Below are 27719 nucleotides of genomic sequence, written 5' to 3' on the forward strand. Positions count from 1 at the left end.
GAGAACCGACGGCAGCTGTTGCCGCATCCGGATGCCTTTGGACATCAGGCGTGCGACGTGCGGCTACCGTTTCATCTCTGCTTGTTCTTTCTTTTCTTGGATCATCTTGATCTCGCTGTCCTCTCGCTGGGCGTTGCGGTAGCGCACGGTGCTCGAATGCTTGGCGAACAAACAAAAGGCTCGATTGAGGACCGGTTTGATCACACGCTGATATTTAAAAGGTGATATCTCGCCGTCAGGCTTGCAAAATGTGGACAAAGCAGTTTGATTTGGATATTTCATAAAACCTGTTTGACAGGAAAGAGGAAAGATGCAAACGTTTGCTACGTTAGCTTCCGGCTAGCCTCTTGCATGTCAAATATTTACATGACATTAGCACTTTGTTTCTTTCGATATTCATATCAACTTGACAAGTCTTTGTGGAATTTTCTAAAAATCCTGCAATGAACACCTCGAAGGTCTCCAAATTTCCTCATAAGTAAATTCCTGAAGAAAACGACTTCTTAATTAATGGATGTAACCTATTGTTTTACCCACACTGTTCATCTCACAATTAATGTTCCGATTATGCGAGTAATGTTTTGTTTTGTTTTTTTTTTTAAAGAAAAAAAAACGGCTTATTACAATTATTATTGCTGTTGTTGTTGTTTTTTTTTTTTTTTTTACAGGCAATATCACACAAAACAGCCACAGAACCCACGATCCAATTTTCAAGGTTCCGCGAGATTGCGCTCAGCATTTTGACGGACAAATATCGTCAAGTTGCAAATATTTGCATGCCGGCTCACGCAAGACGCGGGAGGCGCGGGCCAAAGGGCTGCAGCTTACGTCCTGGGTGAGCGTCTCCAGCGACTTCCCTCGGCTGATGCGCTGACTGGTGGAGCCGTGCCGCAACGACCGGCGCTCTTGGCGGATGTGATGCTGCACGCTGAGGATGGACCGCTCCTTGGCCGGCTGGCCGTCCAAAGAACCGCTCAGCATGCGCTGCCTGGTGCACGCCCTGCGGGGTTCAAAAGGGCAAAAAATCCGCTGGTTGCATCGTCCGTATCATATTTTGGAGTTATGTCATTTCTCCCTGTCCTCTTTTTTTCGGCTACGAGACAAGAACCACCCATTTTTTTCGTTTTTTTGGCTAATATCGATCTCCATCGTGCTGAAACAAAAACAAATGATCTTATGAGTTTCAAGTATGCCGCATGTGTGTGAGCACTCACCTACCAAAGAGTTACAACAAAATAAGATTCTGGTGATGTTCCCATAGCAGCTACATTCGGTACACGCCGTTTAGTGTCTGAATCCTTTATAAAAAATATGTAGACTACGCCCACGGGATAAAACAAGTTGACTATTGCTAACGTGTCAAAGTTCACCTGCACGCTCGCGTCTTACCCACCGCAGTATTTTATTGATGGTGGTTTCTTTTTCCAGCAGGTTCCGAGCCTGGATGCTAAATATTGACCTGCGAAGCTGAAGAGAGAGAGAGAGAGAGAGAGAGGAGAGAGAGAGGAGAGAGAGAGAGAGAGCACGCGCGGCAAGTCAGCGAAACGATGGGAGCGATAGATTGAACGCGGCCTTTGGCCGGAAACCACATCATCACCGTTTTTATCGCCGAGGTGTTGCCCCCAAGGGCCCACGGCGTGAAAAGTTATAACCCTCATAGCGGCGGCAGATAACTCAAAGCGCATGAAAGCACCTTTTGGTCGATATACTTGTTGTCTTCGACGGCCGAGCGCTTGGAGTGGTCACAGGAGGACGACGAGGCCGAGGGGAGTCTTCGGAACAGGCAGCTGGGGTCCTGCTGCTGCCTGTCGATGAACTGCTTCATGAAGCTCTCCCTTCACGACGCGGCACACAACACAAGTGACAACTGTCAACATTTCTGCACTTATGCGGCGGAGAGTCGAGCGCGTTGCTGTGGATTGATCATAACTTTAAATATGAAATGGATTACGCAGTAGGTTGGGTCTGAGGGGTTTTTTTGCTCTCCTGTTAACAAATGCAAACAATCAGTATTTTTTTGCTCCCCCTTTTGCTATTCAACATCCCAAACACGTACAGAGTTTCAGTTTTAAGCTCGTTTCAGCTGACCAAATCGACGCAGTGGAAACGAGGCGACGGGGGGGGGGGTCGACGGACCTGATTCTGGGCACGGTGAAGTCCGACGGCAGCTTGGAGATTTTCACCATCTGGGGTCGGTTGGGGAACTTTTCAAAGATCCGCAGCCGCAGGGGGAGTTTCTCTTTGGTGTCGGCGTTTGCCTCGCTTTGCTTGAGCTGAGCGGAGAAGAAGAGCGAGCGGAGCCAAGAGTTCACGCGCGGAGCACAACCGTTGATTTTTCTGATGTAAAACAATGAAGCCACAATGAAAAATTGTGTTGTCAAGTGAAATTTGACAGCTACATTTGAAAAGGTAATTCATTAGTTATTGGGGGGCAGACCTTTTGCTTTAATAAAAGCATTCAGACTTTGTCAAATTGTAGTCGAGGAGACGGACTGCCGGCCAGAAAATGTCTCCAGACCGCAAAGAAATCTTGTGTATGCCCGCCCAACCCACCGCAATCAGCTGCGCTGGCACTTTTTTCATTTGTTTTTTTGGGTATGGTCAGGTGGCGCGCATCCGTTCAAGCTCAAGAAAAAGGAGCAGAAGCATGAGGCGTATGCTTTTCTTTTAGTGTGCAAATGTGTTTTTGTGATACAGGGAGTGCACAGTTATAAAAAAAAACTACAAATATCCTTTGTCAAATTTTTTTTTTGCTCTTTGACATGTTTCTTTTAAATTCAATTTTTACAAAATTCGACATTTTCATTGTGGTTTTATTGACTTTTTTTTTTTTAAACATCAGAGAAACCTTAAACTTCACACTTTGTACGTACACTGCATGGTGAGAAGACAACAACAACATTCAAATTGACAATAAGGAAGGACGACAGCACTCGGGTGCGAGGCCCAATTTCCCATTTGGAGGCCTTCCTTCTTGCCCATTTTCCTATCAGGGAATGTCAACAGCGGAAAGCAGCGCGAAGATTGTGCCGGAAGATGGCAACAGCACGAACATAAAGGCACAGAGATCTGACTTACTTTGAGGAAAATAATGGAAGAAGCCAACAAAAGAAAGAAAACAAAAGGTTACTTTGGCGTGCTTGGTGAAGAAACGTAAACAGACTGCAAGAGAACAACGTGCATTGTGGCAAAAGGGTTGACAAAAATTCCACGACACAATGGAAACGAAAGGACGGCGTGAGGACCGGGGTTCAAATCCCAGCCCTGCCTGTGTGGGGTTTGCACGTTCCCTCACGCCATTTTCCACACACATGCATTCACTGGAGACTGTGAGACGATTGGCATTTTTTTGGCTGACAATAGGTGTGTGACAAATGGAAAGAAAAAGTTTGGCGTTTCGCAAAGAGACGGAAGCAAGAGTACCCGTGCATGCGCTTGAGGTCTGCAATGAACTTGACAGAATTTGATCGACTAAATGAGGATTACGTCCCTTCTTGATTGTCTCCCAAGGCGCAAACATTAACTCCAACTTCACGAGGCTGAAAACGAAGGTTGTGCTAAAGTTCTGTGTGGTGCTGAGAAAGTGCCGATTCATCTTAAAGGACGGCGGCACAATTGGCATTTCAAGGGGACAACAATGAAGAATGAAAACGGACCCGACGGCGCTTCCCCGAGGTCCTCATCAATTAGTCAAGACATAAAGAAAACATCCCATTAAAGACCTTTTTTTTTTTTTTTGCAAGCAGCCTTTTGTTGCTCCCTTGGCCAACTCGGAACTTTTGTTTCCCCCACTTTCTGCTCATTGCTTCCTTTTTTTATTTTTCAAGCGGACAATCAAGTAGACAAGTGTGACGTGGAAGAATTATTGGCTCAATTGTGTTTATTTCTACGGCGGGCTTCCGACCGAGGGGCGATAAAATAAGCAAACGGCGCTCTGGATTTCATTTCACTTCACTGTGGGAACGCAGTGGCGTGCAAGATACCGGAGTGCATTTCCACTCCATTCCACGGGACGTGCTTGTTCCACCTCACAGCAAATAACATCCAGACGCCGTTGTAAGAAAGAAAAGCGTTTGTCAGCTTTTGCAGAACATTTCCTGATTCATTGCCGCGGTGCAAAGCTGTTCACCTGGTGTGCCGCTGCCGCCGCCATTAAGAGTTTGCGCTACGCTGGCTCGTCCCTCTCTGATCAATACGCAGGATCGATGAAGTGCAAAGGAGAAAACGGATTACTCGCGTGAAAGCGTTTGGAGAACGAGCAGGCCCGATTCACCGCCCAAGACTCTCCCATCCTGCGAGTCTTTTTCTGCTGACGTTCCCATCAAGTATTTTTGGTAGACGTGGTGCATTGAGTAGAATAATAGTGCAGGTTTGCGTTGATTGCATGACATTTTCCATACGCAGCTGACGTGGTTTTGTCGTTCTTCAGACTGAACGCAGCTCCTCTGCCGGTTCCAGACAAGCGCTGCAACTCGACAGTTCCTAAATTGCCTCACAACATGATCCACAAACCATCAATTCGACATAATTGATTCAATTCTTAAGAATCCATCAATTATTTCGCCTCAATTGACAAAATGAGCTCGCTACAACGTCAATATAGACGAGCGCGAGACTGACACGAAGTCGGTGGGGACGAGCGGCCGGCACAGCGGTCGAATATTGCAGGCGGCGTTTGTGGCTTTCCACTTGATGACTGAAGGTGACATTCAAAAAGATAAGAGCGCATTTGATCGGGAATCCTCTGAGGGCTGAACACTCCTCTCTTCGGCCTCCTTAGCTTTTCTTGTCTGCTGCTAAATCCCCAAGTAAGCCCTCGCTCGCTTCATTAAGTCCCGCAAACGGACTGCAGGCTTTTAGTATTATTCAAACAAATGCATAAACAATTCTTTCCAGAATGCACTTAATCAGGTTTGAATTCCCCGCCTCAACGTGTTTAATGTACAGAAATGGAGACTACAAGACTTGAGAGGAGCCCGAATGATTGCACACCGCAACTGCCACAGCTGGAAAACAAGCGAGTCGTCATGCCGAAGCGAATTCGTACCTCCCGCTCCCCCCCCCCCACGCCCGACCAATTTATCTCCAGTTTGATCTGCAGACTTGATTCCTTGCAGCCCGCCGGCTGCGTCGGCTTAGCCGTTTCTCTGCAAACAAGCCTGTCCTACTGGGTTGGGGGAGGGAGAGAGGGAGGGAGGGAGGGAGGGAGGGGTGGGATGCGGGGGCGAGTGGTCAATAAAAAGAATTACCGCTGCATCCAGTCACATTGCAGCCTGAGGATCAGCGGCACTCTCTCAAGATGTTGTCCCCACCCCCCCCCCCCACCAACTATGGCTTTACAATGACACCAATGACGATAAATGCAACTACGTGTTGACCGTCCATCATCACGGCACAAATAACGCCTACACAAATTCACATTCATTTCTCTAATCCGGCCAATTATGCCCCAAACAGCAATGAGCAGGCCTCCCACTAGGTGGCAGTGTGGCCAGATGCACAGATGGTGCGTGAGGAACCGTCGGGGGGCGAGTCAAAGTGTGCTTCTGACGCACCCACAAGCAACCGGAAGCGGGAGTTAATCGGGGCGTCGTACTCGCATATTATCCATCCAAACATTTGTGTTTATGATTAACTGTGGTGCAATTCTTTTCACAGTTGGTGCACGCGTTTACCATAACAGTACACGCAAATCGGGGGTTGAGTTACCATTTTCAAATGTAAATAAATGTACGCGATGACAATCTGATGATCATCAGTTTTGTTGTTTGTCCTGCTGAGTCGCACACACACCTCATAAATCCGAATCCAAATGTCAGCTTGACTTTGTCAATGTCAAAGTACACAGACGCAATTTAGCATCTTGTGTCCTTCTGCTTTGTCTTTTTCACAACACCTTTTTTCATTTTTAAATCTGAATTTCTCCTTTGCATGACTCATCTAAGTGGCCTGAGGGCGTGTGTGATGGTTCCACATTTCCTCCTTCCAAACGCACCTACGTGATTATCATCAGCACTGCCCCCCTCGCCGGCCCCCCACCTCCATTTGGAGATTTACGGGCCCGGGGTAAACGTTTCCGCCAATCTCTCGCACCTCCCTCCGCCCCCGCGCGCGAGTGGGCGGCGATGATTTGTCGGGCAGTTGGTGGGCCATCAGTCTCGCCCACCAGCAAACTGCGACATTGACGGAGGCGCGGCAACGGCGTCCGTCGTCGTCAATGTCGCTTCTCGTCCCAGACACTTGACGGTCTTCGATGCGACGGGAGGAAAAACACGTGCCAGTGCGGCGTCTAAATGCGTCCCTCGCAGTCCACCGTACACGAGTACACCGACTTGTGGAGCGTTTTATCCAAGTCGCACGTCTTCCGCGAGCATGAAGGTCCTTGATGAGCGTGTGGGTGTGCAGTGACGGCGCGTCGCTTTCGCTTTCCTCTGCCGTCTGTCTACCGTCCCGCCGCCTTCCTTTTATTAAACCTTCGGAGCAAATCTCATTTCACGCGCTAAATGCATTATCCTAATCAACACTGATGAGTGTGTGCGTGTGGGGGGGGGGGCTTTCAGTCTCTCTGGTTTAAATTGATGTTTGTTCAAGACCGCTACCTCCCACCTCCCAAATTATAACGGATGGCTCTTTAATTGCGAGTACACGTGAGAGCGATGAGGGCGGCACGCGGGCAACGGCCGCACGTCCGTTTCACACCAAAACGCATCACGCTGAGAGTGGCACGACGAGCTCATCGGTCTCGGAGGAGAAAAAAAAAAAAAAACCCTCCTACCCAACGAGCGATCTGCAGAATTGCCCAAAATCAAGAGAAATGGGCTGTCGGTACGACATCCAGAGGCCAATCAGCTGGCCTGTGGTCACAACAGAAACGCTGACAGATGCTTTTAGGCAAGTGACTTATTGATGACGTGCGGCTTAGGATAGGCACTACTGCACCGAAGCCTCTAAACTTCTCAACCCCTCCTGGAAGCCGTCACCTTATCGTGGTGGAGGGCTTTGTGCGCTCCAATCATCCTCGGAGCTTCACGCCCCCCGGCGGGATCTCCCGTGGCACCTGACTTGGGATAAGCGGCAGGAGATGGATTCCGGAAAACATGCCGCTAGAGCGATGTGACAGTGAGCAAAGGAAAGCAGTTTGCCAAATCATTATCACACCGTGATAGCGTCAAGCCGATGAGTTGACACTTCCAACAAAAGTTTACTGCAAAAACTGACAAAAAAAACAATATTCAACCAAACCCAAATCCCAAATTAAACCGATCACAATTCCAAAACGTGAATGTGATCGCCTTGTAATACGCCCTCAATGCCAGTCAAAAGTAAATGGTCCAAAATGGAGCGCAACATATTGCCAGTTTCCGAGTCAACGATCCTTTTGATGGGAAAGACATCAAAGCAGCGGCTGTCGGGATGTTGCGTTTGTGATTCCGCCAAGTCAACCTTTGCTCTACTTTCTGCTCTGAAGTCAGAAGGCGATTCTGGCAATTCGCCACGGTCTGCATATATTTTTTTAATACGCCGTTACTCACATAGTCTATTGATGCTGCAGCAATGTACTCACAGCGTGCTGCTGAACTGTTACAAAAAACTCACAACTGCATCAGCAAGACGTTCAAGGCTTTCTTACATTGCAAAGACCGCCAAAGGTCGGAAGCTCGAACGCGCTGCCGTGATGGATGTTGCACATAATGATCGTGAATAATTGTTGCTGGCGGTTATGTTTTGGCGCTTTATTACAAAACCACAAAGATGGTAATACTTCATTTGCCTTAGCAAAACGTGACGACTTGATAAAGGGCTCGCTGGCAGCGTGCATAATTGTCCAGGTGAGCTTTTTTGCTTCAAGCTTGACCGCACATTTGAATTTTCCATTTCAGTGGGACACATTTGCACACATACTGCACACGCACGGAATGTACGCTTCAGGTCTGTCACGGGTAGAAGCGGAAGACAACAGCGTAGAAGCGCAGCCGACGTGCTGGACTGGTTTTCTCGACATGTACGGCAGACGCGAGTTATTAAGAGTCAGATTTACTGGAATCACCAAACACCAACCAGTTCGCATTCCGGGCGAATCGATCGACAGACAACGCCATCGCGGTAGCGTCGCACACTGCGTTGAGCCGCCGAGAAGAACTGCGGAGCTATGCGCTATACGCGATACGCTTGGCCTTTAACATAATCACGCTAAACATCCTGGGCCTCTTTCTCTCACATGAACATGGATCAATGTCTTTTTGTCCAAAAGACCCCAAACTGTGAGAATCAGCTCCCAGCTTCCCCCCACCCGCACACTGATCACCAGCTCACTCCAGGGCTGCATGCTGAGCCCCCTCCTGTACCGTCTTCTACACCTTCCACTGCAGCCCAGTCCACAAAAACAACATCATCGTCAAATTAGCTGACGACACAACAGCGGTCGGGCTGATCTCGAAGGGAGACTCGGAAGCCGACAGAGAGAAGATCCAGAAGTGCAGAACCTGGTGATCAGACAACAATCTGGCACTGAACACGACAAAACTAAAGGAGATCGTTGCGGACTTCAGACAAAAACAGAACTCGACTGCACTGAGTCTCCACATTCAGGTTCCTGGGAGTCCTGATCTCTGAGGACAGACAACATCTCAGCGGTCATCCAGAAGGTTTAACAGCGTCTGTACTTGTTGAGAGTCCTCAGAAGAAACAACAACGTTACGGGCGACCTTCTCCCGCTCATCCATCGAGAGCCTGCTGACAAATTTTGCCTCCGTCCGGTACGGGAGCCGCACCGAGGCGGACAATTAAAGCAGCAAAGAAGATCACTGGCTGTCCTCTCCCAGCCGTGGCAGATATTTACTCCGCTCGGTGTTATCAAGCCCACTCCACACCCCGGTTCTCAACGATTTGAGCGCCTGCCATCTGGAAGGCAAGGAAAGCAAAGACCAAGACCGAGGAAGAGTTTCTTCCCCCGAGAACCGTCACCACCCTTTTTCCTCGAGCCACGCCCTTCATGTGAAGCCACGCCGATTTCAACATCTTTATGCATTCCATTTGACAACAAATCTATTTTGAATTATTCTTTGCTTTTATGTATGCTCCGGTACAGGAGAAGCTCTCCTACCTCACTCTACGATGTACAGATGTATACAATAATAGCATTGTTCAATATTATTCCAGAATATTCAACTAAATCCCTTCGCATCGTGACTGAGTTCACGGACACTTCCTCTCGAGCTCGTGACCAGCTTCGGCTTTCTAGCTAATCCGCAAGACAACAATAATTTGCCCCACGAGCCTAAAAGCGTGCACTGGAGTCGAGCTGTCGTGCCCGCGCAGGTACCTGCGTTTCCGTCCGCTAATTAGCTCGGCCCGCTCGCTCGACCGGGAAAGGCCGAAAGGGGCCCTTTGCCCACATGCCGATGCATTATTCAGTCCCGTCATTCTTCCCGATCTGGCACCGGAGAAGCACTTCAAAAAAAAATTAAAAAAATACTGCGGTGAATGGGAAGCGGCAACGGCGAGAGTGCAAAGACGAGTCAGCGCATGCTATGTTTGGGCTCTTTTGGCACAAATGTCATCGACTTCCTTACCTGCTTGAGTTTTTTCAAGTCTTCGTCGAGCTCAAGATTGTCCAATATAACTGCCACAAAAAGGCTGAGCAGAATCTGCAAAACCACAGGGGGGGGCACATGATTTCATAACATAAGTAGATTCTGAGATTTTTATTTTCCTTTTTTTAAAAAAACCCACAATCAGCCTCGGTAATTCAGGCCCAGGGTCTTGTGGTCCATCATAAGTCCACCCGCAAAAAAAAAAAGGGCTCAGGAAGTCTGGCCTTCAGTTTTCAAGTGGGCCGTTTGGGCTGATTTTGCCCCTTTCCGGGGGTCCCTCAAAATGCCGCTCGTGCAACCTCCTCAAGGACACGGCGTCCCGTCCGCCCGGGATGAGGAGCCGTGAGTCATCGGGACGCTTTCCCGAAATTAGCGGGACAAGGACTTAAATGTCAGCACTTCTCACGTCTGCTGCTGATTGGCTGTAAAACTTGGAGGAAGCATCGCGGGTCATCGCGCGCCAACTAATTAAATGCATTAAAGATAAGAAAACAATTCATGTTGCCATTTCCTGGCTTTTACTGCTTAGAAATAATGTTTGCGCAAATCAAATGTCACCAAAGTTATTTTAGCAATGTCTGCTTTAGTGGAGAGTTTTGGGTTTTTTGGAGTTAAGAATTTATTTTAACAGTCACAACATAATATTATTCAGTGTTAAAACATCGCCTACATTTTGTATAGAGTAAATATGCACACAGGAATACATATCTGCTGATTTTCCCCATTTGTGATGAGATTAATTTGTGATTTGTGATGATCTAAGATTTTGATTACTTGCTGATGAGCATCCAAGTAGGTTGAGTGGCACCAGGCAGCCCATAAAGACCGTGCGAGTGGCCCGTGGGCCTTGTCGTATTATTAATAAAAAAATAAAAAAAAACCCTCACCACTGATCGGACATTGTGATTTCCGAAGATTGTTGTAAAAGTCATCGTTTTAAAAACGTAACGTCTTGCAGAGATGAACGCAAATAAACAGCTGCATCATGCCGATAATTGTCGCAAAGCAAAGAAAGAAGATGGACACAAAAAGATTAATAACCCTTCATCAGTTATACCGTAGTTGCTTTCCCAATAACAGTTAATGGCTACCGGAGCAAATACTGAGTACGGCGAGTCGTCGGGTGAAGACGGTCTCGACCGAAGAAGTTTCGACTTGACAACGCTCGTCCCCCGTCCTCCATTTTGTCTGACTATTACTTGTCCGTGTTTGTTCACCGGGAGCATCTTCGCATTTTTCGCCCTCCTTGTTGGACATGGAAGAGATGAAAGCTGCGTCTTTCAGCGATGCTTCTGCAGCCGAAAGAAAATCCGTTTCCATGGAAAGGAAGCTCGAGATCACGAAAAGATTGCAGGAAGGAGAGACACCAACACCACCGAGGCTTCAGTCGCTCGACCGTGGTGACAACTATGAAAGACGAAGCCCGTATTTTGACGCATGTGATACCATGATGACAAAATGAGGTTCTTTGATACTTGTGGAGACGGAGAGGATTGAGGACCAGGTTCCTTGGCAATAGCTAAGCGCCGCCGCCTCCCTGTCTTCTTCTCCATCCACCTCTCACTACGTCATCTTGTTCATTTCAATGTATTTGTTTTGTATACAAAGTATTTTGATGTAAATTATGACTTTAATGGCGGAATCCGACTTAAGTCGAAATTCCAGACAAGTCGCTACTCTAGGAACGGATTTCCGTCATAGACCGAGGACTCCCTGTGGACTAAAATCTGGCGAAAATAACGGCAGCACACGAAATGTCTCACCAGGGTAGCAAAGAGATGGTAGAGGATGAAGTAAATGGCCACGACAGGGGCCCACATGTGACCGACCGCCACCAGCGTCTGGTCCATGACGTCCACCCAGCCCTCCTGAGTCAAGATCTGGAACATGGACATGAACGCCTACAGGGGAGGCAAACAAGGTGGAGAGTGAGAGTGCGAAGAGGCTGGAGGGGCAACACGAGGTGAACACGGAAGGCCCATCGCGCTTCTTTGCTTTTCCACGCTGCCATTGTGAGATTCAGCAACATCATCGGCCGCGCATTGCATCGGTCAAAGGGCGCTAGGACAACCGATGCACGCACACCCGCACTTTCTCCTTCGCCCTCAGCGCCGCGCTACTCGCGTTCTAACTCCCACAGTCCAATCATCGCAAATAACGACACGACCGACACGTCTGCCAGCACCGGCGAGAACGCGAACATGGAAAAACGTGCGGGCGGGAAGCGCGAGACTTGAGTGGCTTCTCTTCATCGGCAACGTCAAGTGACGACGACGCCACAAAACCAAACCCTTCATTCAAAGCGCCAAGACGTCACGCGGCAGCCGGGCCGTCGTCAGCCGCCTCGGAGGTCCGGTGAACTCAACTGTCCACGTGACATTGCGCATTTTCGGACGGATGAAAATCGCTCGCGACCTGCCATATTTTAGCTTGACTATTTCAACGTTATCAGACCAAACGTACGGATCTCGTATTCCTGAATTTGCTTTCATTGCTATTTTACAAACATAATAGTTGCAATCATGGCAGCAAAGTCCCCAAAAAAGTTGGGATTTCAGCAAGGGGACAAAATACACATTCCAAATCGCCATAATTCAAATTTACGTCCAAATTTCAAGTCTTAATTAACACAAAAAGACCAAAATTATTACTCGTATAACATAACTACAACAATTAAGTTACAGTACCGTAACTTCTGGATTATAAAACGCAATTTTTTTCCCACACGCTTTTAACCCAGCGGTTTATACGGTGATGCGGCTAATTTGTGCATTTTTTCCTAAGAGCCGCAAGGGGGCACTCCAGCGGAAAAGGTAAGAGTGAGACCGGTGGAATATATGTGCCGAGGAAGTGACTTCTACCGGTACGGCTCTCTTAGCGCTGCGCTAGCGTGTTACTGCCATGTCTCTGTGATTTTTACCGGTATTTTTTTTTTTTGTTTGTTTTTTTAAACTGGCCCTGTTAGCACGGCACTAGCGTTAGCATTAGCGCGACGCTAGCATTAGCGTTAGCGCGGCACTAGCGTTAAACTCTCTGTGTACCGTCTTTCTTTGTAAATATCTCATGTTTCAATGTGGGTTTATATGTTGAAAAAAAATATCCTTGTAAAAGTGTAAATTGACACGAATAAAATCTATTTTATGGAAAAAAAGTCCACATTTTGCTCGAATAAAGTGATGTTTTCATAACTAGCTGAGAATCCTTCAAATATTAGAAGACAGGAGCCCCAATTCTGTCAATTTCAGAGGCATGCATGCGTTGCCCTCTCGGGGTCGAGTGAGCGAGCGAATGAGTGAGGGGGTTCTGTACCCTGGGAAAGGTGGTGAAGCGGTCCAGGTCCTCCACAAAACAGAACATCTGCAGACTGATGGCCGACATGACGATGAGGAGGCTGGCTGTGAACACCACCAGGCTGCCCAACTTTTTACCTGGTCCAAATATCTTGTAGACAAAGTCTTCTAATGCCGGCGAGATCTTGATCAAACGTACCACTCGGAGGACCTTCGGAGGGAAAAACATCATCCGTCTCTCATGGCAACAAACGACAACCAAAAAAATGAAGTGCTCGTGGAAATGATGCTTGGAGGCGACACGGTTGATGTCCAGAAATTGCAGTAACATCCTCAGAAAAACTATTAACGTAAAAAAATATGGCGAAAGCAAGCAAATGATGGCGGTGCAAAGACAACGCCGTGATGCGTCAGCAGGTGGCGCACAACATTTCAGACCGAGACATTTTGTCAGCGTTGTACCATTGATGGCACAGTAAAAAAAAAAACGTATGACACGAGACGAACGGCATTCCGTGATGTAGTCAAGAAGGAATTGCAGATCTGGCTGGAGATCACCTCTGCGTTGACTTTAGCAGGTTGGAAATGTGATTTTAGCATTTTTCATTATTTTAATCATCTTTTTTCGTTTTGTTTTTTTTTTTAATGTTGCCTTCAAGTGAAAGTGATACAGTCCCACAAGCTTCACTTTGATCCTACTTGCTCGTCCTCATTCGAGAACAAACAAAGCCAAAACCTTCGGTTGTAACGTCCCGGAGGCAGAAGCCACCAGGCTACTTCCTGTTTGGTATCTCAGCAACACGTGCCAAATATGGTCACGCTCGAAGCGCGCCCTCCCTCGTCGTACGCCCACGCCAGGCGCCGTTAAAAGTGCCTTCATTCATTCATGCCTGAGACCCTTTACGAGCGTCACTGCTTTTGTGTGCTGCACAGTCACTCCAACGACTTCCAGTTGGTACACGTCGCTATAAACGAGGTTCATCGCCGTCAGAACGCTTTCATGTCACGCATTTATTTGTCTTAAACGGATGACGCGTGAGACACCACTCATCGAAAATATCATTTCGACGACAGATGTTTGGACAGCAAACTAGTAGGCACCTTCGTGGGAAACTGATGTTCGGCTTTAAATATCCATTTTTTTTTTCTTCTTACAAATGGATGCATAATGAATCGGATTATTGGAGCGCGCCAAATAAAATGGTTCCCCGCTGTCAATCGCACGCTATAAATTCCACTCACTGGCATTCCCGTAACAGCGCTAGAATGTCCCTGAGCCCTCGTGTGATGTTGTGCGCTATAATAGGAACAGGGTGTGGAAGCGCACTCTTATTTTGAAAGGCAGCACGCGCTCTCTCCCATTTGTTCTTTTTGAATTGGGTGTTCAAAAATGTTCACGGTAAGGGGGAAAATGCAGTTGAAGCGTTGGTGGAAGATCTGAGAAACACGGGAAGTAAGCCGCGTGTCTTATTTTGAAGCCACACGTTTCGGGTGGCTAGGTGAGATCACTTCCTCTTGTGTTTCTGCCTTCCGTGACGAGAGCTCAGTGAACATTTCTGAATGTTTTATAATACAGAGAGAGGATTAAACCAGGTTGCGACCAGCCAACGTGTTCGTCTTCTCGTTCATCATCCAAAAAAAAAAAAAAAAATACACAACGGAGACTTTGACCCACTACACTCGCAAGGCGTCGAACGATTTGTCATCGCATGACGTTTAGTAACACACCGTCACAGACATGCGATCGATCGTGAATCAATATCGACCGTAAGTCGGCGCACCCCCCCCCCCCCCCGCTCAACCAGCACTCGAAAGGTCCGAGAACCATTCAGCGCTTCCGCCTCTCTGAACGGATCGGCCCGACTGAGCCGTCGACTCACGTCGCTAGTGAGGTCTTTGCAATTCTGAGCACACCCAGACAAGAGGGCTCCGCCGGCTGATTAAAAATCATTCCACGCCGTGTCAAAGCTCACAAGTGAAGCCGGAGGAGCGTCTTGACGTTTTGTGCCCAACCGAAAGAACTTTTCGCCAACGGAGAACCGGAACGGAAGAAATAGCAGATCGCGTAGGATTTAACCTTGGCCAGAAATTCAATGTTAATGTCAGCGTGTCATTCTGGGACCTAAAAATGTGTAAAATTAGGACCCAAGTGTGAATGACACATTCAAGGATTGTACTGAGGCATCGGAATATCAATTCTTTCCACTTTTATCCAGGACGCGGGACGTCTGCACATACTGGAAGTCATTCTGGCGACAGTAAATTTGATTTGATTTGTACAAGCAAGAAAACGACATGAGACACTTTTTTTGTAGCATCGACGCTACAAAACACAACAGTCAACTACAATGCGCCAACACTATTAACGGCCATTAAATGTGCAACAAAGTATTGCTCTGGCAGCAACTGAGATACTCACAAAATACTTAAATCTCCATTTCCACATCATGTGTTTATCCTAACACCGATTTCATGATACGTACACGCACACAATTGGCCCAAGAAACAAAAGCCTCCCAAAACGCATTCAGCGTCCCTCCTGTTCTACTTTAGAAGACAGAAAATTGATGGGTTGACTTTCTCCCCAACTCCAGCTCGGTGCCATTTGGACAGAACAGCAGTCACTCGCATTTGAAAAATGTACAGGTGTGGTCAGTCATGCTCGCAGATATCGAGTTGCGGGTGTCTGTTCTTTTTGTAATTGTGAGCGGAGGGGGCCGGTGTCAGGTAAACTGGGAAGTAGGAGAAGGCTGAGCGGCAGCTTGGTAGAGACCGTTTGCGTCAGGTGTAGTTCACTCACCGCGCTGGATCGGTTTTCACGTGCGCTGAGAGTGTGCCACAAGTGCGCAATTGCACAGCTTAGAGGGAACATTGCTTAAGATGACACAAAATAAGCGACGTCTTTTTCTACTTTGCACCCGTCAAATCACAGTGACTGGAACAGAAAAATGGAGGCAAAGGATGCGCCCAAAGGAAAATTGGTATTTCCTGGACATGACATGAATGAAATCCTGTCAGTGATCCTGGCGTTTCGCCAAATGGGATACTGTACTGGTGCATGTGTGTTATTTGAAAAAACTTTCAACGGGATGAATCCTGAAGTTGACCCGAGTATTTGCTGACTTTTGAGGTCTCATCAGAGGCGGGACAACGTCGCTGCGTCGGGGGATTTTGCTCCGCCGAGACGACGTCGTAACCTTGAACAAACGATGTGCACGCTCCTTTGCTGTTTAAAGCGAAAAAGTATTTTACTCGTCAAATCAGAAGGCGTGGCTGACATCGTGGTGGATCCGATCGGAGGAACCTGCGTTGGCCGCTGTGCAGACGTGACGGCGTCCGGTTTCGGTGACCAAAGAAACGCTCCCTACACACTCCTGTGATGCCCCATTTTTGTGCGAAGGCAAGCGTAACTGGAGCCGGCGTTGAAGTGAAGTCACAACAACGGCTCGGACGTTTGCCGAACGTCTTCGAGATGTTTCCCCGACACGGCGGCCCCTTTAAGATCCGAGCATGTGCGAACGGAGTCGAACCTGAAAATAGGTGAACTGGGAGTGGTAGAGATCTGGGTAGATGTGCAAGGTGGTGCCCACCACCAGCAACAATTCAAACTTGTGCAGGGAGGAGCTGAAGTAGCCGCTGAAGCCCAAACACCAAATCTTCAGAAGCGCTTCCAGGTCAAACAGAACCGTAAAGGCCACCTGCAATCAAACAAACGCGCAAGTTTGATTTCATTCGCTCGTGCAAAAATACCGTCGTCATCATTCTGTTTCCAACACGTGATTTTTGCCAGGGTTTTTTTTTTTCCCTCGATATACAAACGCCAAATTTCAATTTTTTTCCTTTGTTAAAATCCCGAAATATCAGCCAACTTCACATACGTCGTCGCCAGATGGCAGCAGTGAACATCTGCCAAGCATCGCCAATCCCACAATTTCAGACATACAGAAATTAAATCAAAAGCTCAGTCACGGAAAGAATGAAACTTATAAATCACGCTCCCGTTGGACTTTGTACTCCTGAACAATTTGCTCAAAATTCATAATGTGCTGTATAAAAATGTCCAAACTTATAAACGTGAACTTATTTCACAGTTAACGTTCTTTTATGTGTTCAAAAGTTGAGCTAGAAATGAGTTTAAAGCTGCTTTGAAAAAAATCAGCTAACAAGGTGATACTTTAAAATCACGTGACAAATACGTCACGTTTCAGAGGGCCAGTCACAAGCGTCGTTTGAAGATGGGGGAAGCGATTTCGGAGGGGGGGTGAGAAAAAATCTTGAATATGTCCAAAAGCAACTGCAATTTCATTACACATTTTCCCCAGTAATTAAATAGCATAACCGCTAAGAGGTTCCATTGTGATAGTCACGAAGTGAGTTCACTCAAATATATTAAAAGACCAGATCCTGTCAAAATTCTCACAAATGAATACAACAGGCCTGATAATAATTTTTCAATAAAGCTTACTTCCGCCAGGTAAAACTCGTCGTAGTGCCTGCGGTGGTTCTCGCCTTTGTAATAATTGCTGGCAGCAACGATGACGTCGACGGCAACCATGCTCAAGATGAACATGTGGAACACAGATGAGCGCATCAGTTGCTGCGGAAACAAGGCCACAAAAATGACATTTGACTTTTGTCTCTTTTTGCCTCTTATGCAAAGCGGCCCGACAACCGTAAGCAATAATAAATTATGGAATACACAGAGGAGCCAGCCGTAAGTCGCCCATACGCGGAAACGGGAAGGCTCAAAGCAATCAGGAGGCTTCTCCGAAGGCGACAACCAGCCAGACGACAAAATCAGTCGCCGTTCACAACGGAGAAAGGCCCAATCACTCTGCGTTATTTCTCGTGGGACGCCTACAACAACATCACAAGATGGAAACGTCTGGAACGCTCATAAAACATGGTGGAGAACACGCACGCACAAAGAACAAAGAAAAAAAGGCGAAAGCTTTCCCGTGTGTTGGTCGGGAAACAATCGAACAGATGCGATCACGACCTTGGGTTGGACCGCGCGAGTGTGGCAAGAGGGGAACAGCTTGACAGTGGGTGGAATGGCTCACCCCACGTAAAACAAAAAACAAAAAACAAAAAGTCAGCCGGGCATTAGGAAGGTTTAAAACAAGCCCAAGATGAGAAGATGCAAATTGGCCCAAGGGAACGCGACGACTGCCATCAAGCCACCCACGCCGGATCCAATAACAATCTCGCAGATTCCCTTTCACCACAATTTCAACATCCTATTCTCAGCTTCCCTGCACGCGCATTAAAAATGTTCAAAAGTGTGCCGCTAAACCACCAAAAAACAGGATTAAAAAAATGGGATTTCAACCCTGCTGCTTATGCCGTGATGCGGCTCATTTGTGTATTTTCTCCTAACGGCCGCAAGGGTGCACTTGAGCGGAAAAGGGAAGAGTGAGACTGGTGGAATACATGTGCCGAGGAAGTGACTTTTACCGGTAGTTTTTTTTTTTTTAACCGGCCCTGTTAGCGATGCGCTAGCGTGTTGCTGCTGTGTTACTGCTGCGTCTCAGTGATTCAGGGATGTTTTTTTTTTTTTTCCCAAACCAGCCCTGTTAGTGCTATGCTACCGTGTTGCTACCGTGTAGCTGCCACGGCTGTTTTTTTTTTTTTTTTACCAGCTCGTGCTACCGTGTTGTTGCTATGTCAAGATAAGGTATTAAAACTTTAAAAAGTCCGTCTGTCTTTGTAAATATCTCGTGTTTCAATGTGGGCTCTTGCGGCTTATACACAGGTGCGGCTTATGGATGTACCAAATGGTATTTCCTTTACAAATGTACTGGGTGAGGCTTATAATCAGGTATGCTCTGTAAACCGGAAATTACGGTCATCATTTTTTGATTTTTAACCTATAATCCACAACCTTTTTTGGGGGAAAAAAAAAAAAGTAATTTCCACCCAATCCAGTCCAAAGGTAAACAGAATCCTGATTAAGCTTATCTATGTCCTCCTTGCATGCTACTTTTTAGGTCCTGCATCCACTGAAATGATTCCCCCCACTTTGCCACTAATAAGTGTTATCTTATTAGCATCATTTTTCGAGCAATAATGACTATGATCTTGCAAAAAGCAGCATTCCAAGTCCACAAATGCACTATTCTCAGTTGGTTTCTTTTTTTTGTTGTTGCAGAAAACGTCGACCCACGCAGAGGTTAGGCCGACCGACGTCGGAGACGACGGAAGCGGTTTGACATTTCCAGGAGCCAGATGCTCTCCGCCGCGGGTCATTTGGCTGAAATGTACGTTAGCGTGCGGCGCGTGTCGTCAAATGTGTGCGTAGGCGGCCAAAGAGGAGCAAGAGGAGGACCCACGCAGAACACGAAGAACTGCTTGGGCGCGCGAAACACTAATTTTATCGAGGTTCCGACTGCGGCGGCCGCGTTCAGCGTCAGCCTTGGAGAACGACCCGGCTGGAAAGCGGCGCCCAGGTGTGATTGGGAGTGCGGCTGTTTGTCTCCATGTGCCCTACGATTGGCTGGCAAGCAGTTCAGGGTGTACCCCGCCTCCTGCCCGTCGACAGCTGGGATCGGCTCCAGCGACCCTCGTGAGGATAAGCGACCAATAGAACGGATGGATGAATTTAAAATACCCAACTGTTATGCATTTATAAACACAACCCATTCACTGTGGAAAAAAAAAAAAAAAACTAGATACATGAAAGCCCCCAAAAAAGTGTATTTCTATTTCTGAACAGCTCAGAAAATGTGTAGCGTTTAAGTACTCGTATGTTCAACAAATGAATTTATTACATTGCCCCTCCAGCATCACAGTAGGATTTGAGCCCTCGTAAAATAAAATGAAAAAAAAATGCAATTCATCTGCAGTTTCCCCGAGTTCTACGCACAACTGGAAAGTGTCCTCCGACACATCTTCCCTCCCCCCCCCCCCTTTTTTTTTTTTTTTTGCATGCAAAGAGTTTGTGGAGTCTTCCGTCACTCCAAATAAAAGCTGAGCGCATGTCGCTTTGTTCGCAACATTCGGTGTTAAAAATCTTTGCTAGCTGTCAAAAGCTCGCCGGTGTTCCCGCGTTCCAAAGTGTCTCACTTTTCAAGCGCGTGTGCCTTGTACTGCACCCGACCGAGTGCGATCACACAAAAACAAAGTCCGTCAAACGTGAGAACGTGTTTCGCACGAGCAGAGCGACGGCAGAGGAGAAAGGCTCTCGTCTGAACAGCAAATACGCAAAGCCGACTGCAATATTAAACAACGAAGCTGCTGTACAGTGCAAGGATGTATGTAAACTTTTACATTCAGATATACTCAAAAATCTTTCTACCAATGTAATGTGCGCACCACCCATTTGCCGCTTTCCGTATGCTCAAAACATTATGAATTATCTGTATTTCTATGCAGGTAGGCTTGTACTTCTATTTTAGCTCATTTTTCTTTACAAAGAATTGTCTGTATCCCAATCATTAATTACAATACCTGGTGGTAATAATCTTTGTGCATGTGCTGATGTACTGTACCGGTAGAATACACACACAAAAAGTGTTGCGAATGTTAAAATATAAAGTTAATAAAAAGATTTGATTGACGAGATACTTGATCCTCATTTTCGGAAGGTCATACAATGTTTGCCTCCGGAATGAATTTCAATTTCCATCGTTTTGCACGTGACAAACTTGGAAATGAGAGGATTTTTCTGAATCCTGGAACAGATTTTTGACAATTTAGAACCAACTGGATTCAAGACTTGAACACTTCTCAAAAGTGGGCTTCATTTGGGAACTCAATTTTGATAAACAGTTCTTGACAAACAACGGAGAGCGGAAGACAAACGCAGTGAGGCCGCGTGTCAGCTTTTGTCCCCCCCCCCCCCCCCCCAAAAAACAACAAAAAAAAAAACCCATTCTCGTCATTTGATGGCATTTTAGTCCGCAGCCAGGCAGGCAAGAACGCAATATTATGTCTCCCTCATTTACGACGATATTACAACAACAGCTTTATTGTCGTTTTTAGATGTTTGGAGTGGGTCAGCGTTTGTCGTCTCCTTTAGAAGTCAAGCATTTCTCTTGATTTTAGAGTCATCAACATGAGCAGTATTTTTAGGCACGGGTAGTCTAGGACACTGCTTTTAGGAATTGATAATAATATTTTATAATTGAGATGGCAGAACGTGATGATGATGATGACCATAGTCGAACAGGATGGAGAAAACTACTCTGGTCGTGTGCTCAAATTTGTCCTGGCTGGTCAGAAGTGGCAAGAAGTACAATTTTGTATCGTATTTTTCTAATACTCATGTCCATTTGTCACAAGAGTTGATTTTTTTTACTTTGAAACCTACGTAACCCTATTTTTACAAATGTTACCTCAACGACTAAATCGTGTTTTAACGTCCCTGCAGCACATGAATTTGATTTCCATACATTTCCCGGGTTACAATTTCAACCAAGCAAAGCAGGACGTGCGGCACATTTGCGGCGCAACTGGCCGCCGTTCCGCTTTCGATGCCGAAAAGCCGCGCATTTCCGATATCCAGCCGGACTTTTTCCTGTCGGATTGGGCGGCAAATTCTCTGGAGAGCGCGTGACAGCGGGTCATCCGTTTAATGAAGCGGGAGGCTCCGAGGGAAGTCAGCCGCGTTTATCCCCGCGTCGAAATCCTCCCTGCGAGTGATGATGGTCCTGGGGCAATATTTCCTCTCCACATTCCTCCATTTTTTAATTCTGTCCTCAGCCCATTTGCACGTCGTGAGGCCGGCCCCCCCCCCCCCCCCCCCCCCCCCCCACGCCGCCGTCGACACGGGTCCGGCCGCAAGCCGCGTTCGGTTGATCTCAAAAGCGGCGCCGTTCGGATCAGAATGACCGCGAGGCCAACAGCTGCGTACCCCTCGCCAACATGTCGTTTAAAAGCCATTCATCGCCGGCCGGGGCTACGGCATTAGCGCGAATCTACATATCACTGAAACGTCTGTCACTTGTCTGCGTGGGTGATATTGACGGATTCGCACTTCCATCAATGTAAGACGCGAGAGCGAGCGCGACAAACACGAGTAAAAAGCACTTTCCTGCTTCAGTAAATTCAATGAGGCAAAGAAAAGATGTCTGTTCGGGGTGAGAAGTGCAGATTAACATGAACTCACGGTAGGACGTTACTGTGATAGATCGTCGACGAAATCAATATCACGACAAACGGTAAAATGGGAACTGGACCGGACATTTATTGTGCTTCATCTACAGCATCACAGCGCCCAACGCACATCACAAAACCTCGCATTCACCCCAACATCAGTGGGCGCCTGCCGCGGGCAAACGACCTCTCAGATGCCTTGCCCAAGTTGCAGCCGGGATTCGAACCTTCGACGTGCTCTGCCTGCTGAGCCACAGTCATATCGGTGTAAGTGAAGAAAAGTAATGCCTGCTGCACATCAACATAAAGACATAATTCAAGAGGTACACATTGCTGTTTCTCTCTGGGTATATTATCGTCCGTCTGTCAATTTTGTTAGCCGCTTATCCTCACGAGCGTCACGGGACTGCTGGAGCCTATCCCAGCTGTCGACGGTCAGGAGGCGGGGGACACCCTGAACTGGTCGCCAGCCAATCGCAGGGCACGTGGAGACAAAGCAGGCGCACTCACAATCTCACCTTGGGGCAATTTAGAGTGTCCAATTCATGTCGCGCGTTTTGGGGGATGTGGGGAGGAGACCGGAGCGCCGGATATTTATCGTGACTGTAAAAAATATGGTCCATTAAAAATCTGATCCGTTTTCTTTTTTAGCTGGAGGAAGAAAAAGAGAAAGATTGTCTTCATCGGGAAAACTTGGGTTGCATTATATTTTCTCTCACGGTTCAATAGCAGTAGAATGCAATAAAATGTGGATTTTATTGTCATGGTTGCAATATAAGCAAAAGCAGTAAAAAAATATGCCACCTAACCCCATTTCTGACACATTCGCAGGCAAATTGTACTGCGTGTGAACCTTCGGCCAAAAGTGAAAACAGGACGTGATCAAACGTTTTCATCGCTTGTGTTGGGAAAACAGCACATTGTTTAATCAAAATAAAAAAGTGAAACATTGCAACTGCAACGTCAGAATTGAAAAAAAAAAAAAAAAACAAACAAACAAACAAAAAGCTTTCGAGGGTCATTTTATGAGCAACCTTCAATTTTCCACAAACCCGATTTGGACGATTCCGCAGCAAATAAGACGCGTAAAAGTTTTGCGGTTTCACCTGGAGGCAGGCGGGCGCTCGGCCGTGCGGTTTGTTGACGTCCACGGCTACGAGTTGCCAGCCCCCGGCGGAATCTTCGTGGAACATCTGCGGCACGGGGAACACCCGCCCCAAATCGTAAAGCAACAAATTCAAATTTGACACAAGGACGCAGCTTGGAAACGACCGGACGCACCTGCGTGGTGGCCGTGGACGTGGTGCTGCTCCTGGAGCCCCACATCTGCTGAAACTGGACTCGGATTTCGGCAAAGGTCTCGATGATGACGGCGATGAAGACGTTCTGTTCCAGGAGAAAGGTTGAGCGGAACTCCGCGGGAGCCTCATTTCCGAGTGAGAGAGACGGCGAAGTTCGAACCTTCACGAGCCACGCCAGGAAGAAAATTAAAGTGATGAAATAGAAATAAGAGCGCCAGCGAGGGAAGCTGTCGATTGCTCGGTACATGAGGAAGACCCAACCCTCCTGAGAGGCAGCCTCGTACACGGTAAAGATGCTTGTCCCTGGAAGACGCAAGAAGACAAAAACCGGGACAAATAAATCCACAATCTGGGGTTTTGTTTGTTTGTTTGTTTTTTTCCCCCCCAGTAAATTTCTTGTGCCGTGACTTTACCCAGCTCATTGAAGCCGCTGTAGCCAAGTTCCTGCCTGCTGAGGCCCAGTTCTTCCAGGTCCATGCACTTGAAGCCCAGAGGACACTGGTAGCCCTCGCCGTCGGGGGAGCAGTGGGTGTCCGGGATGGCCAAGCTATTCCACGTCACGTTGCTAAACAAATGAAACAAACGCCACGATCAAAAACTCCGGCCGGTTGGCAATCTTTGACACCCAAAAGTGGACAAAAAAAAACACCACTGGGTCGAGATTAAAACATTTTTAATCCACTGAAAAAAATTGACAAAAAAAAAAAAAAAACAAAAAACTCTCTTTCTACTTCTTTTTACACTGGCGCAATGGTTGACTCCCAGCGTTAACTTCTTTTGGGACTTGCGTGTGCTGTTAACGTCTTTTGAATCACTTTTAATAAGCCATTCGTGGGCAGCGTCCCATTTTTGGGACATCATCATTTTCACGCAATATATCCTTCACTATATCAAAATATTGAAGTCTTTTAATCTGATTCCGATTCTGGTTTTTGGGACGATCTACTACGGAAACCCAAGTACCCTCCCGCGGGCAGCGTCCCATTTTTGGGACGAGATTATAAATTAGTCACCATCAATGAAAAAGAAGTCTTATTTTAGGAGACTTTCATCTCAATAAGGCAAAAAATGGACACCCTGCCCGTGAATGGGTTAAGGCAACTAAAATTACATGACGAGCATCTGTGGCATCGATCATGATCGGAGTGATTCAAGAGTTTTGAACCTTTTTTTGAGTGTCAACAAAATATTTCCTTTTTCACTTGTCTGTGTACAACTTTTTTTCGAAATGAGTGTACAATTAATAAGGATTTTATAACAGTGAGTGTGGAACAGATGAACTCGATTTCCTTTCCACCCCCCCCCCCCCCCCCCCCCTCTGTGGAAACAACTGCTTAGAATGAGGCTGGCCGACCTTTCTGGGGTTTTTTTTATATTTGAAATGAGCCGATAATAATAATAATAATAGCGTCCCGTGCAATTCATGACAGGAAGTGAAAAATGTTGCCGTCCACCAACAAATCCGAAATCCGTCACCCGTGGTGCGTTCTTCCCGATTCCCGTGGCGTCCCACATGTGTGCAAAGCTGTCCGGCATTGACTTTGGCACAAGGACAAGCGCCACTCAATAAATATGACACATCCGTTCTCATTGACACATTTCAAAGCGCACGCTGGATTTGGGCGGACTGACGTTTTTACGTCGGCATCTTGGTTTTTTTAACGGCAGCGAAGGCTCACGACGGTCAACGGGTCCCCGAGGGTGCGTCGGAACCAACGGGGAAACCGAGGCGGAGGCGGCGAGCATGAACGAGCTCCATCCGAAAACTGCGGGACGTCCAATCGCTGGCAAATTTGGTAAACACGAGCATTGCGCCTACCCGATTGCGGAGTTGTAAACGCATCCTCATTATGACCGATAAAGAGTCGAGCGGCGCAATGAGGCTCAACGGGTAACGGGCTGATGTTCCGTGCATATAAGATGCCGACCATCGTCGCGGCTGCCCGAGTGCACGTTATTTTTAACATGTGCGGTCGCTGGAAACAACAAGGACAAGTCAATTGTTGGAATGTTGATAAACATCTCAGGGAATATTATAAGCCCCTGTGGGGAAGGAAAGGACTTACAACCCTTCGAAACCTATTTCACGTAATATATTATCGGTATATTCTTAAAATATATGTTGGTGGTAACCGGTGCTCAATACAGGAGAGGCCGTTCGTCTCGGGCACGCTTGGGGTACGTTCACATACTTTTAACACGACACGAGCAGGCGACAAAATGTTACGCAACCTCGCAGGCTAGCGCTAACGCTCACGGCTTGGTGTAAACATGCTGCCGTTCTCTCGAACACATAATATTGACCGGAACAGCATTTTCGGAGCTGAGGCAGATACTTTACAGATGGAAAATCTCACAAAACACCGACAAAAAGTAGATACATTAATTACTGTGTGTACCACCCAATAGAAGAACATTACTTTGTTCTGCCAGTATGACTCACTGGCACAAATAGATAAATTATTTATCGTAACTATATATTTTGGAGCAATTAAGTACACGTGTATATACAGTAAAAGTCATTTAAATAGACTCATTGCTCCATCTTGTGATCAGTTATTGTTTTTTTTTTTTAGTTGGTACTGTCATAAAGTGGAACCCCCTGAAGTGTCAAAGAGTTTTTATTAAGAGCAGCATTTGGAAGTCTTCCAGAGGATCGGTAAGATGAGCACAAATGCGCGGTCGACTTTGAAAAGAAATGCGGCGACAGAGGTGGCGCGTCAATTACCCTTTTTGTGTATCGTTGGTAACACAGTGATGGTTGAAGGTTCCAAACATCTGCACGCCCAGAATTCCATAAAGCAAGAGAAAGAACAGCAGGAAGATGGATACACTCCAGATCTGCTCCCCGGAGCGCCTGCCGACAACAACCATTTCCAAACAAAGAAAAATAATAATAATAAACCACATTTTTCACATTGCGGCCTCGTTTTTATGCACAACTCATTTTAGCAGGAATGAAAGGCTCAGTTATACTTGAGAATGTTGGTGATGCGGGAGCGAGGAAGCTCAAAACGGAAGTAGATCCTGAAGGCCCGGATCATAATCAGCGCTCGGGGGATTCTCAGCATCCCCCACGGAGACATCTGATCCACCAGCTCTGCTATCTCAAACACCTCCAAAACAAAGACAGGGGCGGACGCTTCAAACGGGAAGCTGTACACGCAAATTCCAGGCGGGGGAGGAGGGGGGGGGGGGGAACTACAAGTATGGGAAAAATGGCAAATGGCGCAATCTACCTGCAACACCAGGGACACCCAGATGAAAAAGACCATGAATCCGTCAAACATGCACCAGCGATCTTTCACGTAAGAGTTATCCCCCTGCGCAGAAAAAAAAAACGACGCCGGAACAAATCGAGGCTTTTAATGAGGATGAGCAGCCGGCCCACGGCTTTCCGCAGTGCGCAGTATCACCTCGATCATCAAAAGTAGCCGGGAACTTGTCAGGAATGAAGACCGATTCCAGACGGCATCAAAACATCATCATCAAGCAACACGCTGTCGTACTGAATACTTTTTACACAAGCAAAGGTGATCGCACATTTAACGACGGAGGGGTTTTTTTTTTCGTTTTTTTTTTGTTTTTTAGCCCAATGGCGCAACCGCTAGCGTCGAACACGTTAACACGGACGTCCGCCAAAGGGAATGTCGCGCTCCATTTCCAAAGGTCTGCTCCGCCACACCGTCCGTGTCGCGTTGTCTTTATATTTGCTCGACAACTGCATTTACATGAAAATGAGGAAAAAAAGACCACAAAGTATAATTTAAAAAGCAATATGCCCGTAGACAAATTCCTTGCGTGTCATACTTGGCCAAAAAAGACGATCCTGCTACCTAATCGCTATGCGGATAAGGACAGTATGAATCTAATCCCCTAAAAATAAGCAGTCTTCACTCGATGTTTTTTTTAACTAAATCCTAATCCCAAATCTCTTTTTTTTTTTTTTTTTTTTCCTCGCCCACAGAGCGGGGGAAAAATATGAATACAACAGGTAGCTGGAGTCCCCCGACGTGTAAATCGTCTGATTTTCAGCGTTCCGCCCGTGCGAGGAAATGAGAAGCAACCCGGTTGCGCCGCGATAAGCCGAGGAAAACGACGAAAGGCCCGAGGTGGAAACAAAGTCAAATGTCGAGGGGACATTGGAAGCACGACGAGGAGGAAGAAGACTGCAAAATAACCGGATGTGCTCACAACATACCATACAAAAAGCGCCCAATGATTGGCTCCTTCTTGCAATCACCGAGATTCAACACTTACAAGTGTATCACTGGGGTAACATTCAATCGTGCTTGAAATGTCATAATTCAGGATTTTTTTTTTTGATATTTGTACAAGGCGTTAATATCTCCAAGAGTCTCAAAATGCTTCACAGTTGCCAAAGATTGATCTCAAGCCCGCAATCAGGCCAAGAAAAAAGAAACCTCGAGGGCGGCCCC

The 27719-nt window shown here is 46.9% G+C and overlaps 1 protein-coding gene across 10 annotated transcripts in view; it reads right to left on the reverse strand.

Moving 5' to 3' along the window:
* The window catches only part of nalcn (sodium leak channel, non-selective), a 50707-nt gene that overhangs the window by 13615 nt on the left and 9373 nt on the right, over positions 1 to 27719 (reverse strand). For 7 of the 10 annotated variants that reach the window (XR_009798162.1, XM_061841818.1, XM_061841814.1 and 4 more), the window contains 17 exons: positions 26520 to 26603; positions 26257 to 26396; positions 26009 to 26137; positions 23694 to 23845; positions 23441 to 23583; positions 23261 to 23365; positions 23086 to 23172; positions 17349 to 17480; positions 16414 to 16581; positions 12903 to 13094; positions 11357 to 11494; positions 9573 to 9647; positions 2137 to 2273; positions 1694 to 1835; positions 1394 to 1467; positions 829 to 1000; positions 68 to 159 (listed from right to left, as the gene is read on the reverse strand). Coding sequence is in view for 9 of the 10 variants with exons in the window: in XM_061841818.1 (XP_061697802.1) it covers positions 68 to 159; positions 829 to 1000; positions 1394 to 1467; positions 1694 to 1835; positions 2137 to 2273; positions 9573 to 9647; positions 11357 to 11494; positions 12903 to 13094; positions 16414 to 16581; positions 17349 to 17480; positions 23086 to 23172; positions 23261 to 23365; positions 23441 to 23583; positions 23694 to 23845; positions 26009 to 26137; positions 26257 to 26396; positions 26520 to 26603 (2162 nt within the window). In the remaining variant the exon portion in view is untranslated. Of the gene's footprint in view, positions 1 to 67; positions 160 to 828; positions 1001 to 1393; positions 1468 to 1693; positions 1836 to 2136; positions 2274 to 9572; positions 9648 to 11356; positions 11495 to 12902; positions 13095 to 16413; positions 16582 to 17348; positions 17481 to 23085; positions 23173 to 23260; positions 23366 to 23440; positions 23584 to 23693; positions 23846 to 26008; positions 26138 to 26256; positions 26397 to 26519; positions 26604 to 26696; positions 27465 to 27719 lie in introns of those variants that run through there. The other 3 variants (XM_061841821.1, XM_061841820.1, XM_061841819.1) reach the window with 3 other exon arrangements.

The sequence above is a fragment of the Syngnathoides biaculeatus genome, chromosome 14 (assembly GCF_019802595.1).
Source record: "Syngnathoides biaculeatus isolate LvHL_M chromosome 14, ASM1980259v1, whole genome shotgun sequence".
NCBI lineage: Eukaryota > Metazoa > Chordata > Actinopteri > Syngnathiformes > Syngnathidae > Syngnathoides > Syngnathoides biaculeatus.